General features: G+C 40.3%; 2 protein-coding genes across 2 annotated transcripts; both read right to left on the bottom strand.

The window, feature by feature from the left end:
* Positions 1-349: 349 nt before the first annotated feature.
* LOC140202947 (hemoglobin subunit beta-like) lies at positions 350-5087 on the bottom strand. The gene is made up of 3 exons (XM_072268567.1): positions 4306-5087; positions 3951-4158; positions 350-3541 (listed from the first exon to the last, which is right to left on the bottom strand). Exons 1-3 carry the CDS (start codon positions 4395-4397, stop codon positions 3437-3439), a joined length of 405 nt encoding a protein of 134 aa, XP_072124668.1. The 5' UTR covers positions 4398-5087; the 3' UTR covers positions 350-3436.
* An 8367-nt stretch (positions 5088-13454) lies between these two features.
* Positions 13455-14526, bottom strand: LOC140202946 (hemoglobin subunit alpha-like). Its single transcript, XM_072268565.1, has 3 exons — positions 14380-14526; positions 13909-14116; positions 13455-13683 (listed from the first exon to the last, which is right to left on the bottom strand). Exons 1-3 carry the CDS (start codon positions 14472-14474, stop codon positions 13558-13560), a joined length of 429 nt encoding a protein of 142 aa, XP_072124666.1. The 5' UTR covers positions 14475-14526; the 3' UTR covers positions 13455-13557.
* Positions 14527-14774: the final 248 nt, after the last annotated feature.

Genomic DNA, 14774 nt, shown 5'->3' with positions numbered 1-14774 from the left:
TTGAGGAGCTTGTTTTGAATCCACTAGGGGAAAAGCATTTCTGGATTGGATGTTGTGTGATGAAGCAGATTTGATTATGAAACTTAAGGTAAAGAAACTCTGAGGAGGCAGTCATTTTCATATGATAAAATTCACCCTGCATTTTAAGAGAGGGAAGCTACAGACAGATATATCAGTATTATAGTGGAAAGAAGTAAACAGTGGATGTTGAGGGCTAAGATGAAGGGCCTCAGTCTGAAATGTTTTTTTTTAATATCATTTTTATTAAATTTTCAAAAAAAATACATGAAAAGATAAAATCTACCCACCCCCCTCCCCTTAACCCTCCCCCCCATATATAGTCCTACCTAAAAAGAAAGAAAGAGAAAAAAAAGAAAAGAACTGAAATGTTGACTGTTTACTCTTTTCAGTAGATGCTGCTTGACCTACAGAGTCCCTCCAGCACTTTGCGTGTGTAAATTGGAATAGCAGAGCAGACTTGATGGGTCAAATGTCCTAATCCTGCTCTTAAGCCTTATGGTCTTATGATATGTTAGCAAAATGATTATTTTCAATGGTTCCCTAACACAACAAAATTCATGTGACTAAAGCCTCTTCTGCCATTGGCTGGGCTCAGGCTATCTGTCCACCGGTCCAGTGAGTGTGTGATCAGCATGGTACTTGGTGAGTTTATAGATAGTTAAGGGCTTTAGAGCATAGCATGTAGCTAGGTAGATTGACTAGTGATATTGGACGGTGGGGTTGATGACCAGAAAAGGAAGGAGCGGCCACAGGTGAGAGAAGAGGCATTGGGCAGGAGAGGGTGGAAACTGAGAATGGAGAGAGGAGAAGACAGGAGAGAGAAGGGGAGACCTTCAGGAGTGAAGGTAGAGATATCAATAGGGAAAGAAAGGAATTTTGGGATGACCCACGCATGAGGGAAGGAGAGGACATTATGGAGGGGAGGGGGAGAAGGAGGAAAAGAGGGAGTTTGGAATTATTGAAAGAAGGTAGTATATCCATGAACAATTGTAAAGACAGGAAGAGAGGGAAACTAGTAATGTCAGAGATTAAGGAGCTGTGGGGAGGGCGGGAGAGAGAAGAGCATCATTTGGTTGGTAATCCAATGGGAAGAGGAAAGTGAGAAGACTTCATTGGAGGAGTCATTTTTATCAGGATGCCATGCATATTGGTGGAAGCATCTACTTCCTTGAGACCAAACGTGGTTCAAGTAGAACTTCTACGCCCTAGTGGTATCAGGGCCAGAGAATTATGAAATGCATCAGCTGATTCCCACTACACTTCATCATCCTTGTGTAATCTTAGACAATTTGTAAATAGCAGAGATAATAATCCAGAGATTGCAGTCATATAATTTAGTTATCTATCATTTATCTCCCAGATCCTAGGACTCTGAACAGGAGCTCTTGATTAATCTTTGTTTTGCTACCTGTGCCAATATAGATTAATCATTTCCTTTTCTTCTCCATTATCATTTCAAATCTCCATTATCACTTCAAATAGGTATGAGATGGGTCCTTAGCCAAACACAATACACATATAATGATTCTGCTTACAAAGTATGCTGTCTCTTCAATTTGTTATGAAATCACCCACAATTACCTCACTGTGCTTCACCTTGCCCTTTTCTGGACACTTCTCTATTCCAAGGTACTAGGGTTTGTTTTCTGGTTGTTCTTCTGACAATCTTTACCTTTTTCCTCATAGATACATTAGATCGAATCTTTCTTGCTCTCCCTTGGAATCCCCTCACTTTATGAACTTGTCAGTCACACCAAGGGCATTTTCACCCAGTACTTCTCTAGAACGTGTTCATCTACTGAGTCAAACTGTTAAAATATTCTTCCCCTCTTCTATGAGTCAAAGCGTCTCCAAAGTGGTTTAATATCGCTTAGCCAGAAGGGGATATCTACTGCATAATCCTGCATAAGCACCCAGTCTGCATTCCAAACACACATCTTGTTCTCGCTTAACTTAATACATACTATTTATATGTAAAATTTTAATATTTTAAATAAAATTTAAAGTAACTAACACATTTACTGCAACAATATTAAGCTACTGTTATGTTTTGATAACTTGATGCCTCAAGTTTAGTCAAATCATTCTGTGTTAGAGGCAAATAACAGAATCTCTTGCCCTGTTAGCAGTAAGTATAAAGTCTGACCAAGCTTCTGTCTCCATATTCTAATAATAAAAAATCTGAAGAGCACCCTGTGTGGTTTGATGTCCATGGGATAAAAGTGGCAGCGTGGATCCAAATGTCTTATAAATGACTGTTTTCAGATGGAGCAGAAGTTGTCAGTGGACATCCTAAAATTTCATTAGAAGGACTCTACTTCCGATATAGATTGTATAGAATGACTGTGCAAACCTAGATTGGAGTTTGACGCACAATTTGAAAATTTAGCAATAGAAGTTGGCATCTTAATAAGAATTGAGAAGATATACTGTATGTATGTGTAATCAGATCCATGTTAAAACTGATGTTCTGCCCTTTTCTCACAGTTGATTGCCCTCTTCACATTACTACTGGACCCCAGTGTTTGCTATTGCTGACAGCTTCATCTGGATGTGCTGCCATTTTAATATTGATGCTATAACTCTAACTTGAACCTAGCATTGGATTGGAACAGTTCACTATAATTTTTGATGTTTCACTGTCTGTTTTATGTGTACATAACATTCTATTTGAGGCATTGACTGTAAGACAGGTCAGCTCTCCCACAACCGAGTCAGAATGTTGTGGGCTGAAGTTTCACACCAGAGGCTTGAAAATGAAAAGGTTTTGCTAATATCCCAGTGCAGTAATGAAGGAGTGCTGCTTTCACAAGAACACAGCCTCTCAGTAAAGATAATAAACTGTGGTTACAATAAATAGTTAATATAAATCCTGACTGTATTCTCTAATACTCCACTTGAGCATGAGCGGGGATGTTACATGTAACCTTCCACTCATTTTTAATATGATGGCCTGCTGGACAAGCTGGAACTGGCTACTGTGTTCCCTAAAGTACAACATTACAGGTATGTCAAAAATACCTTTTTGGCTGTAAAATACTTTTGCATGTCCCGAGAGACAGAATGCTCCTACTTAAATATGACACTTTTTTAATATATGGGTGCAGTGGTGATCACAATGCTGACCAGAGGATCATTTAAGATCCAAGTTTTCACTATGCTAAAGTTAAATAAAGAATTCAGACATGGCAGTTTTAAGCGTAGTACTGTTCCTTTATTGAAGCATCAAGAAACAAAAAGAAACATTTTTCAAAATATGAGGGGAAAGTAACTTTAAAATTGGAGCATCACAGCACCTTTGATTTAACATGATTTGAATCTGATGGTATGTAGAATGTATCTTGGTTGCTGATGATTGTTTTCACTGAGTTTTGAGATGCAAGGGGATGCATATAATGTAGAGCTAGTGGTATCTTCAGGAGAGACCATTTGCCACCTGTCTGAGAAATTTGTATGTGGCTTTATGTGCCTCAGATGTGAATGCACCTTTAGACTGAAGGGCAAGTTCAACGATGAAGGTCTGGCCCAGAAGCAGGGAAAAAAAACAGGACAATTATACAAAAATTGAAACAAATCTGGAAAACTGATCTCCCAAATTAGTATTAAGAATCGTTGTATTTTTTAAAGCAATGTGAAATGGTGATTAGAAGTATCATTTAGTATTAGCTAGTGCTCTTCAATAATCTAATCCAGTGTGTAAGTTATTATGTGGATGCCCTGCATATGTGTTTCAATATTCAATCTGTGTAGCCCATGTCCGACATTCCTGTCCCACTTTGCAGCAGAAACTATCTTTTCTAAAGGAAACCAGATGTACTTTTCCATAGTTACAATCAATTACGTTACTGTCTTTTGTTCTTATCCTAGAGTCAGGCTGCATTTACAACATCATTATTGTGAAAATGCATATTAAAAAGACCAATTCTTACCCTGAAGTTTTGCGTGTCCACTCCGATTGTCTGATGTCTCTCACTGAGAGGGCCCAGGGCTTCTTCCATTTTATTTATGCTTTTGACTGTGTCACCCAGAGCCTTCGCCACTTTTTCTGCATGTTCTTGAACACCAGGGTCACCAGCAGCAAATTTCCCCCTGAGCTTTGAAAACAGCCTGGTTGTCCAGGGGTAGACAACGAACACCCTGGAAGGAAAAAGCAAAGACATGGCTTTGACTAGAATTTTGGTACAGTGTTGAATACTAGTTTCCCCACTGTATTACACATTTAGGCATGTATTGAAAATAAAATACATGAACTAAACAGAACAAAAACACATTTTTTTGTCATACCTTGCAAGAGCACGTGCAGTTATCCCCTTCTTATCCAAACTTTCCCAAGTATCCTTAATGTAGTTGATCTCTCCGTCAGTTAATTTCCCCATTTTGGTTATTGAGCTCTCACTGTCACTTCCTATGCAAAAAAAAACCTGTGTTGATCTGGAGTTTTGGCTTCACATTTATAGGCTGCAATGGGGCACATCTCAGACTAAAACCCAACTGTGATAGGCTGACTGTGAAGCACCTTCAATTCCTCCAAAAGACTGAGGTTTGGTTTACCACAGACTGCTTGGTGGGTTGGACGCCATTTATCATTGGACATCAGCCTTCTGTGTTTAAGTGTTAAGATAAGCGCCTGCCACATATTTGGTTATTTCTGATTTAATCATATTTCCATGCATCTGCTTTCAAACTGTAAAACTCTCTCCCTGTTAATTGAAGTTCAACTCTTACATCTCTTTTTTATTATGGAGCCACAAGATGCTGCAAATGTTGTACTCTGGAGAGAAAAGAAAACCTACTGCTGGAGGGACACGAAGGGTTAAGTAGCATTTATGGAAACAGAACCTGCAGCGGGAATTTTTCACCTTTTTGCTGTTACATATTTCTATTAAGCAACATATTTAATTTTCAAACGAGGTTTAGACAATTCTAATGTTGAAACAACACCTCACCTCTTGATCTTGGCCATATTTTGAATAATGTTCTAATCTAAGTATGGGGATCCATATTCCAGAAAGCTTAACAACACACAATGTTATTGCTTAAAAGGGAAATTAATTTTGCAATCACAAATCAAAATACTGAAATATTTTGTCTCAAATCTGATTTAGACCTTTCACTTCTGAAGCCCTGCTAATAATTCATAATTCTTTGACTACATTATATATTATTTTCCATCATCATTATTGTTAACTTGCAAGTGCTGTCTCTTAAAATGTTTAAACTGGAGTGGAATATTTCTGATTGTAAGTTCTCAGCGTACTGTATATGTTATTAATCTGACAGGGGCAACAAATACCATCTAAGAAGAAGAAGCATTCTAAAGAGAGGATGAGGCAACTGTGACTGTCAAGGGAAGTCAAAAACAGCATAAAAGAAAAAGAAGAGGCATAAATATAACAAAATTAGTGAGAAACCAGAGCACTGGGAACTTATAAAAACCAACAGAAGGCAGCAAACAAAGAGGAGAGAAAAGTTGAAATATGAAGGTAAGCTGGCTAGGTGCAGCATTGTAGTGTAGTGGTTGAAACAATGCTTTACAGTACAGGTGACCTGGGTTCAATTCCCACTACTGCCTATAAGGAGTTTGTACGTTTTCCCCGTGACCGCATGGGTTTCTTCCAGGTGCTCCGGTTTCCTCCCACAGTCAGTTGGTAGGTTAATTGGTCTTTGTAAATTGTCTTGTGATTCGGCTAGTATTGAATCAGGGTGGCATGGTTTGAAGGGCTGAAAAGGCCTATTCCATGCTGTATCTCAATAAGTAAGTAAGTAAATAAATAAAATAATATAAAAGAGGATGCCAAAAGGTTTTTCATATATATGAAGAGTAAGGGAGAGGCAAGAGCAGACGTCAGACCACTGGAAAATGACACTAGAGAGATAGTAAAGGTGGGCAAAGAAATGTCCTAATTTACTATGTATTTTACATCAGTCTTCATTGTGGAAGACACCAGCAGCATGCCAGAAATTCAAGTGTCTGGGGGACAAAGTGAGTGTAGTTGCTATTGTTAAGGAGAAGGTGCTTGGGATGCTGAAAGGTCAGAAGGTTGATAAGTCACCTGAACCTGATGGACTACACCCGAGGGTTCTGAAAGAGGTAGCTGAAGAGACTGTGGAGGCATTCATTAGTAATGATCTTTCAAGAATCACTAGACTCTGGATTGGTCCCAGAAGACTGCAAAATCTACTCTTTAACAAGGGAAGAACAAAGGACAGAAAATTATAGGTTAGTTAGCTTGACTTCAGTGGTTGGCAAGATATTAGAGTACATTATTAATAATGAGGTTCTGGGGTACTTTGAGGCACATCAGCATTGTTTCCTCAAGAGGAAATCTTGCCTGACAGATCTGTTGGAATTCTTAGAGAAAATAATAGCCAGGATTGGCAAAGGAGGGTCAAGGGATGATGTTTTCTTGGATTTTCAAAAGATCTTTGACAAGGTGCTGCATATAAGGGAGCAATCATTCCATGGTCAAACTCACTTAGGTCAGAGTTTTCCCCATTCTGATGCTTTGTCTGAATAAGGACTGAACTTCTTCACCATGTCCACATGCTTTTATGCAGTGAATTGCTGCCACATGATTGGCTGATCAGATATTTATATTAATGAGCAAGTGTATAGGTATACCTAATAAACTGGCTACCAAATGCACATTTGCGTAGCTTAAGAAAGAATATACACAAGGTATTTTTCCATAAATGTTTAACTGTTGTATTGTTTAGTGTGGACTGTTATATTTTAATCAATCTAGAGTACCACATACAAAATGCTGGAGGAACTGCAGGTCAGGCATCATCTACGGAACAGAATAAACAGTCAACAATTTGGGCTAAGACCCTTCATCAGGATTAGAAAGGAAGGGGGAAGAAGCCAGAATAAGAAGGTGTGGGGATGGTAAGGAGTATATACTGGCAAGTGATAGGTGAAACCAGGTGAGAGGGAAGGTGGGTGGGTGAGGGAGGATGAAGTAAGAAGATGGATGGTGATTGGAAGGTGCAGAGGGCTGAAGAAGAAAGAGTCTGATAGGAGAGGATAGTGGACCATGGGAAAAAGGGAAGGAAGGGCACCAGAGGGAGGTGCTGGGCAGATGAATACAACAGGAGTGATAAGAAGGCAGTCAGACTGTGAAATGGAAAAAGAGAGAAGGACTTCCGCAATCTGGTTCCCCTCTTACCCCTTCTCTTCGCCTCATCAGATTATGTGCATTAACTAGTTTTCTTGTCATACATCGCTTTTCCATAATACAATTATGATTTTAATCTTACACATGTGAGAAGGAACTGAAGTCAGATGAGTCTTTGAACTTTATACTTGAATATATGTTAGATCGAAATGAAACAGATGCAAAAATGGCATAGCAGAGCACCTGCAGCAAACTCATGCAGTCACGGGAGAACATACTCCTTACAGGCAGTGGCGGGAATTGAACCTGTGTCACCTGTACTGTAAAGTGTTGTGTTAGCCACAATGCTACAGTGTTGCCCCATCGTATGATGAAATATTGTTCAGCTTAGGCTTGTAAAGCCCGGAAATTTGAACTTTGATAAAGAACTTGACTGAGGGATCGTAACGATAGATATGGAGAGGACATTTTCTCTTGTGGGAAACTGTAGAACAAGAGATTATTGTTTAAAGATAAAGAGCTGCCCACTTCAGATAATGATGAGGTGATTTTTTTTTGAAGTCTTTGGATCACTCTTATTTGAAGCATTTTGGAAGTAGAGTTTTTCGTCATTTTTAAGCAGCTGTTTGTTAAACAAGGAAGTGAAAATTTACTATGGCAGGTCTAGATTTGGCATGACATCAAAAACCTTGACAAACTTCTATAGATGTATCCAATCACAAACAAGAGAAAATCTACAGATGCTGGAAATCTAAGCAATTCACATAAAATGCCAGAGGAACGCAGCAGGCCATGCAGCATTTGTGGAAAAGAGCAAACAATTGACGTTTTGGGCCGAGACCCTTCCTACGCTGGTGTAGGAAGGGTCTCGGCCCAAAACGTTGACTGTTGGCCAGCACAGGAGGGGTCTCGGCCTGAAACATCAACTGTTTACTCTTCTCCATAGCTGCTGCCTGACCTGCTGAGTTCCTCCAGCATTTTGTGTGAGTTTCTATAGATGTGTGGTGGAAAGTGTATTGTCTGGCTGCATTACAGCCTGATATGGGAATACCAATGCCTTTGAGTGGAAAATTTTACAGAAGGTGGTGGATTCAGCCCAATACATCTCAAATAAAACCTTCCCAACCATTGAGCACATCTACATGAAACATTGCCATAGAAAAGTAGTATCTATCATTAAAGACCCTCACCACCCAGGCCATACTCTTTTCTCTCCGCGGCTGTCAGGAAGAAGGTACAAGTGCTTCAGGACTCACACCACCAGGTTCGAGAACAGTTACTACCCCTCAACCTTCAAGCTCTTGAACAAAAGGGGATAACTACACTCATTCTACTTCTGCTGTTCCCACAACCAATGATCTCACTTTAAGGACTCCATCTTATTATTTCATGCTCTCATTACCTATTGCTATTGATTTATATTTGCATTTGCACAGCTTGCCGTTTATTGATCCTGTTTATAGTTTGCTGAGTATGCCCACAGGAAAAAAAGCATCTCAAGGTTGTATGTGGTGACATGTAAGTACTCTGATAACAAATTCTAAATTGAACTTTGAACTTCGAAATGTGCAGTGTAAGTTGCAATTTCATGAGTCATTAAATGATAGCACAGTCTCAAAAGAATGAGTGGCATACTCAGCCAACAAACGTACATATTTGTAAATTCTTGGTAAGAGAGAATAGCTCCTTTTTACAAAGATAATTTGGAGACAATTTTATAGTTAATTTCATAGTGACTGGTTCAGACAACTCTCAGGGGAGAGTTGTAATGATATTTGCCTCATGTAGAATAATTTATCTCCCAGTTTTCTAATTTTGTATTAATTCCTTAAATGACAGAATCAGTAGCAAATTGGCATCTGCTACTCTTTCTTATTTACACTGGAGCAATGGTTTTTGCAGTCTCAGTCTTGAACTATTGCAGTCCACTTGGTGAACACACTTTCTATATCATTTTCACACAGATTCCAGCACTCAGTGTGTGCTGGTGGTCAAACCTCAAACTATGACTTCCATCTGTGGAGTATTTGCTGCACCAAGCTTCAATTCACCCCTCAATATGTGATCAATCACCTTGGAATTTGCCTTATTGCAGTTTTATGTTATGGATAGCCAGGAAACAAATGTGTAGCCTATTTTGTGTTGATGATCTTTCAGTGGCAGCTAAAGTTTTTCTAATTTGGCATCCTTGGGAAAAGCCTGTAGATCATAGAGCCTTGGGATGAGGGAGAGCTGTGACAATGACCACCATCTCTCAGACTTGCCTGACGAGAACACATTCCAGAAGGGGATAGGTGGCTCCACTGTACAAGAGTGCAAGAGGCTACAGAGAATGGAGCACTCAGCCAATATGGATACAGCTCTACATTGGTGAGACCTGTCGTAAACTGGGTGACCACCACTCCATCCACCATTAGTGTGACTTCCCGGTGGCCAAACATTTTAATTCTGATTTCCATTCCCATTCCAACGTATCAGTCCATGGCCTCCTCTTGTATCAAGATGAGGCAACCCTCAGGGTGGAGTAGCAACACCTTATATTCCGTCAGGGTAGCCTCCAACCTGATGAGATGAATATTGATTTCTCCTTCCGGTAAACAAGCTTCTTCCTTCTTCTGTTCCCCACTCTGAGCTTTTACTTCTTCTCAGCTGCCTATAACTTACCCCTGGGTCCCCTCCTCCTTCCTTTTCTCCTACCGTCCACTCTCCTCTCCTATCAGATTCCTTTTTCTTCAGCCCTTGACCTTTCCCACCCATGTGGTTTCACCTGTCACCTTCTAGCTAGCCCCCCCCCACCCCACCTTTTTATTCTGGCATCTTCCCCCTTCCTTCTCAATCTTGAAGAAGGGTGTTGGCCCACTCCATTGACTATCTGTTCATCTCCATAGATACTGCCTGACCTGCTGAGTCCCTCCAGCATTTTTGTGTGTGTTGTTATGTGTATAGCTTTTCTTACTACTGAGGACATCTACAAGAGGTGATACCTTAGGATAGTGGCATCCATCATTAGGGACCTCAACCATTAAGGGCATCATCATGCCTTCTTCTCAAAGCTGCCATCAGGAAGGAGGTGCAGGAGAATGAAAACACACACCTCAAGGTTCAAGAACAACTTCTTCCCCAGTGCCAACCTAAAAACCTTAACAGTACTTCAGGTAATATTTGTTTACCTCTCTCTCAATATTGCACCAGTGTTATGTTTATTTTGTTTTTTTGTTCATGTTAAATTATGTTTGTCCTCATCATGTCTGTACTGTGCCACTGTAGCAAAAAGCTAATTTTCCCTACATTTATATCCTGTGTCTATGACAGCGATAAACTTGAACTGATGGTCTCATCTTCACCACAGCAATGCCGAGGGCAGGAACTGATGGTACCAAACTCTAACTGCACAAGAAAGACTTGATGGAGAAAGACGCTTCCCCAACTATTCCACACTAGGTGCTAACGTTTGTTTGAAAGTTTTTGTTGATGAGCTATTCTGTCAAATTACAATATTTTGCAGGGAAAGATCCACCATATCCTATTCCCAAAATGGCCTCAGTGATATTTTGTGCAGGCTGCTGTCTTTTAATCCTGTCTTGTAATGCTTCACCAAATGATGTTGATGCTGTGCTGCCCCAATGATGGAAATTGGCTCTGAAAGTGTAATATCGTTTATGTCACAACAGAGAAAAGTGTGCTCATCTGGATAAGGAGGTTTAGCCATCACGTTTGAATTGTCCCAGTTCTGTTCGTACCACAAACTCCCAATTCCATGTCCTATAAATGAAGGCAATGGTCAAATGGTTTTCCAAGATTCTATGATGGGCTTTGAACAAGGTCATAAGAAAATAGTATTTGCAAATACAGTGAATGCCATCAAGATGTCAATTTTCCCAGTCATCCCCTGCTGCCAGAGATGATTGCTGGTGAAGGAATGAAAGGCTGAGTGATGATGATACACAGCCCGTGAGTGTGGTGTGATCCAGACAGACGGCACACCAGCATGGGTTCAATACTTCCCATGGTGCTCTCTGCTTGAATTTTGTACATGGTCCATAAGACAATAAGGTATAGGAGCAGAATTAGGCCATTTGAATGCTCAGCCATTCCAACATTGCTGATTTATTATCCCACTCAATCCCATTCTCCTTCCTTCTCCCCATAACCTTTAACACTCTTACTAACTGAGAAACTCTCAGACTCTCCTTTAAATATACCCAATGACCTGGCCTCCACAGCTATTCGTGTCAATGAATTCCACAGATTCACCACCCTCTAGCTAAAGAGATTCCTCCTCAGCTCTGTTCAAAAGAGGTGACTTTGTATTCTGATGGTGTGTCATCTAGTCCTAAGCTCTGATGATTCTTTGACTGTGAGGATTTCTATGAGGAGTTCCAGTTTCCTCCCACATCTCAAAGATATGCAAGTAGGTCAACTGATTACATTAAATTGCTCCTAAGGTATATGAGCTGCAAAAGTATCAGGGGAGTTGCTGATGTGTTTGAGAGAATAGGATGGGTGTGCTCCGAGAACGAGCTAAACTTGATGGGGGTTATAGAAACAAACCTTCATGAAGATCTGCTGGTTAAATTACGTGACCTCGGCTTGCTGAAGGGATCGGGCCTACAGTCCTTGGATTTGCCTGATGCCAGTGACAGGAGGTGGAGATGTCGTAAGCGGTGTGCGAGGAAGCAGAAGCGAGGCAAGCAGGCAGGACTCCATGCCAGGCAAAAGTCAAACTCTAGCCAGCTGTCTCTCCCATCCATTCTGCTCTCCAATGTCCGCTCCCTAGACAATAAATTGGACTACATCCGACTCCAACGAAATACTCGACAGGAGTACAGAGTCTGCTGTGCGTATGTTTTCACGGAAATGTGGCTCTCCGATGAAATCCCGGACGCCGCCATTCAGCTGGATGGGCTCGTCTTGTTTTGAACGGACAGATGCAGCTCTCTCCGGTAAGACTCGCGGTGGGGGCTTGTGTGTTTACATCAACACGGAATGGTGCAAGAACTCTGTGCTGGTTTCAAGACACTGCTCATGGCTAGTGGAATTTGTGACTGTTAGATGCAGACCATTTTATTTGCCATGGGAATTCACCATTGTCATTATAGTCGGCGTGTACATTCCCCCAGCGCTAATGCTAAGTAGGCGCTCTGTGAACTGTATGGGCCTATTAGTGAACTACAGAACGCACACCCTGATGGACTGTTTATTGTCGCCGGAGATTTTAACCATGCAAACCTTAAGTCAGTGCTCCCCAGATTCCATCAGTATGTGGACTTTGCAATGAGAGGGGAGAACACGTTGGACCTTGTTTACACAAACATCCCTGACGCGTACTGGGCGGAGCCCCGCCCCCCCACCTCAGTTACTGAGGTGTCTCTCTTCCCACCGTTACAGACATTTACACCACACACTGCATCAGTAAAGCAAACAGCATTATGAAAGACCCCATGCACCCCTTATACAAACTCTTCTCCCTCCTGCCATCTGGCAAAAGGCACCGAAATATTCGGGCTCTCACAACCAGACTATGTAACAGTTTCTTCCCCCAAGCCATCAGACTCCTCAATACCCAGAGCCTGGACTGAAATCAACCTACTGCCCTCTACTGTGCCTATTGTCTTGTTTATTATTTATTGTAATGCCTGCACTGTTTTGTGCACTTTATGCAGTCCTGGGTAGGTCTGTAGTCTAGTGTAGTTTTGTGTTGTTTTACGTAGTTCAGTGTAGTTTTTGTATTGTCCAGGTAGCACCATGGTCCTGAAAAACTTTGTCTCGTTTTTATTGTGTACTGTACCAGCAGTTATGGTCGAAATGACAATAAAAAGTGACTTGACTTGAGAGAAAAAAATCCCACTTGCAGTGCCCTATGTCACTTTAATTGTACCACTATCTTAGTTTAACAAACATTTGAAAGAGCTCTTGGTTGTATTGCTCTGCAGGGCTTGATTAGCTTTACCTCATTTGAATACTTTCAAGTTGAATCCCATGACTCAGAATCATTTATGATATGCTGCGTTAAAATGAATAATAATCTAAGGCTTGAAAACCACTTCACTATTTGTTAGTTTGTTCTTTCTATCTAAAAAATGTAGAATTTCATTCTCTACTTTTTAACCTTTTTAAAAAGTATTAATATTTAAACACATCAGATTGTACTCACATTGAAGAATATTTTTAGTTTACCCAATCATGGAAAAGTTAAAAAGACAAGTCATAATTCTCCTGATGTTGGTGGAAGCAGTTCAGCAAATATAAATGGAAAGTTCCTCAACAACAAAATAGGGAAGTGGATTAAGGGATTTAAAAAAATACCCAAAAGAATTGTGAGTATAATGATTTATTAGCTGACAGCTTGAGAATGCATGCAGGAGAGTATTTAAGTGATGGTCTTCCTGTTTGCTGTCATCGTTAGTTGATGATGTCTTTAACGGTACTTGGAGCTCAAATGATGTGAAAGCAGCTCAAGGAATTTGTCAACAGCACAATGAACTTCAGGGGTGAACACAGGCAAGTGAACGGCCAGAGTGACTGCTATGCAATCAGCAAATAGCTGTAAAAGTGAAAATTAAATAACATAAGGTGGTGTCAACCTGTGATTTTACACATTTAATGGTCTCTAATATATAATGTACAGGGAAAAAAATCCCAACTAAGCTGAACATTATTACAATTCCAGTCAGCTGAAATTTCATGAAAGTTCAGAGTTGCAGATCTAATCACAATTTCAATGTTTACGAAATGACAATGAGGAAGAATCTGTAAAAGAGTTACATACGTGGAAGTTATGAGGATCCACCAGAAGTTCTTCACCATGTTTGTGGGCAAGGAAGTTCAGCTGTTCACCCAGGTTGTCCAAGTGTTGGGCTGCACCCACCACAGCATCCATTACCCGGCAGCCATGCGCTTTGACAGATGCGTCATTGGCTTTGAAGCTAGTGAATTTCTTGAAGTATGTCTTAGTTTGTGGATGGAGCAAAAACAACCTTTTAAAACATGGGAAATAAAGGCAGAAATAAAAGGCTTTCATTTTCAAGGCATATTCTCCAAGTCAAAATTATTTACAGACACAACTATTATTTTCAGACCAGCTGTCACATTATGTTGGAAAAATGTGAATACAATGCAGAGAATATCATTGCATACTTACTAGTTGTCTAACTTTTCCAAGGAAATGAAAAGAAATTGTTAACATTCACAAATAATTGTTCAAATTATAGTAAATATTTGACAAACCTAAGAAAATTACCTGGCTAATGCATCAGCACCCAAAGCTTCAGCATTGTCCTTTATATCTTTGGCCAGTTTTCGTATTATCTGTTTGTTGCCTTCTGAGAGCACCATTTTTGCAGTTTTGACTCCTTAAGACTTCTCAGTACTTAAGAGATGTCTCTGACTTGTTATGTCCTGTATTTATATTGCAATTTAGAACTGCCTCCCTCTCCCCACCCACTTTTCCAATTGGTTTTAGGTCCTAACTCACAGTCTATTGGATCAATGTAATGATAAGATGCAATGCCAATGTGACAGCCAATCATCTGTTTCACATACAACTGTTTGCAAAGATATTCTGTTCCAGAAAAGCTAAAACTTACCTAAGCTGATTTGATTTGGCACGCTTTCGCAAAAGTTTAGATTATCACA

The sequence above is a fragment of the Mobula birostris genome, chromosome 9 (assembly GCF_030028105.1).
Source record: "Mobula birostris isolate sMobBir1 chromosome 9, sMobBir1.hap1, whole genome shotgun sequence".
In the NCBI taxonomy this organism is placed as follows: Eukaryota; Metazoa; Chordata; class Chondrichthyes; order Myliobatiformes; family Myliobatidae; genus Mobula; species Mobula birostris.
The sequence above is the reverse complement of the archived record's forward strand: the minus strand, read 5'-3'. Positions and strand labels throughout refer to the sequence as shown.

Coding starts and splice junctions, on each gene's coding strand:
- LOC140202946 (XM_072268565.1), bottom strand. CDS start 14,474: ATGGTGCTCTCAGAAGGCAACAAACAGATAATACGAAAACTGGCCAAA. Junction 14,117..14,379: donor GGTGCTGATGCATTAGCCAG/GTAATTTTCTTA, acceptor ATGTTTTAAAAG/GTTGTTTTTGCTCCATCCAC. Junction 13,684..13,908: donor TGGATCCTCATAACTTCCAC/GTATGTAACTCT, acceptor TCACTTTTACAG/CTATTTGCTGATTGCATAGC.
- LOC140202947 (XM_072268567.1), bottom strand. CDS start 4,397: ATGGGGAAATTAACTGACGGAGAGATCAACTACATTAAGGATACTTGG. Junction 4,159..4,305: donor ACTGCACGTGCTCTTGCAAG/GTATGACAAAAA, acceptor TTTTCCTTCCAG/GGTGTTCGTTGTCTACCCCT. Junction 3,542..3,950: donor TGGACACGCAAAACTTCAGG/GTAAGAATTGGT, acceptor CTTCTGGGCCAG/ACCTTCATCGTTGAACTTGC.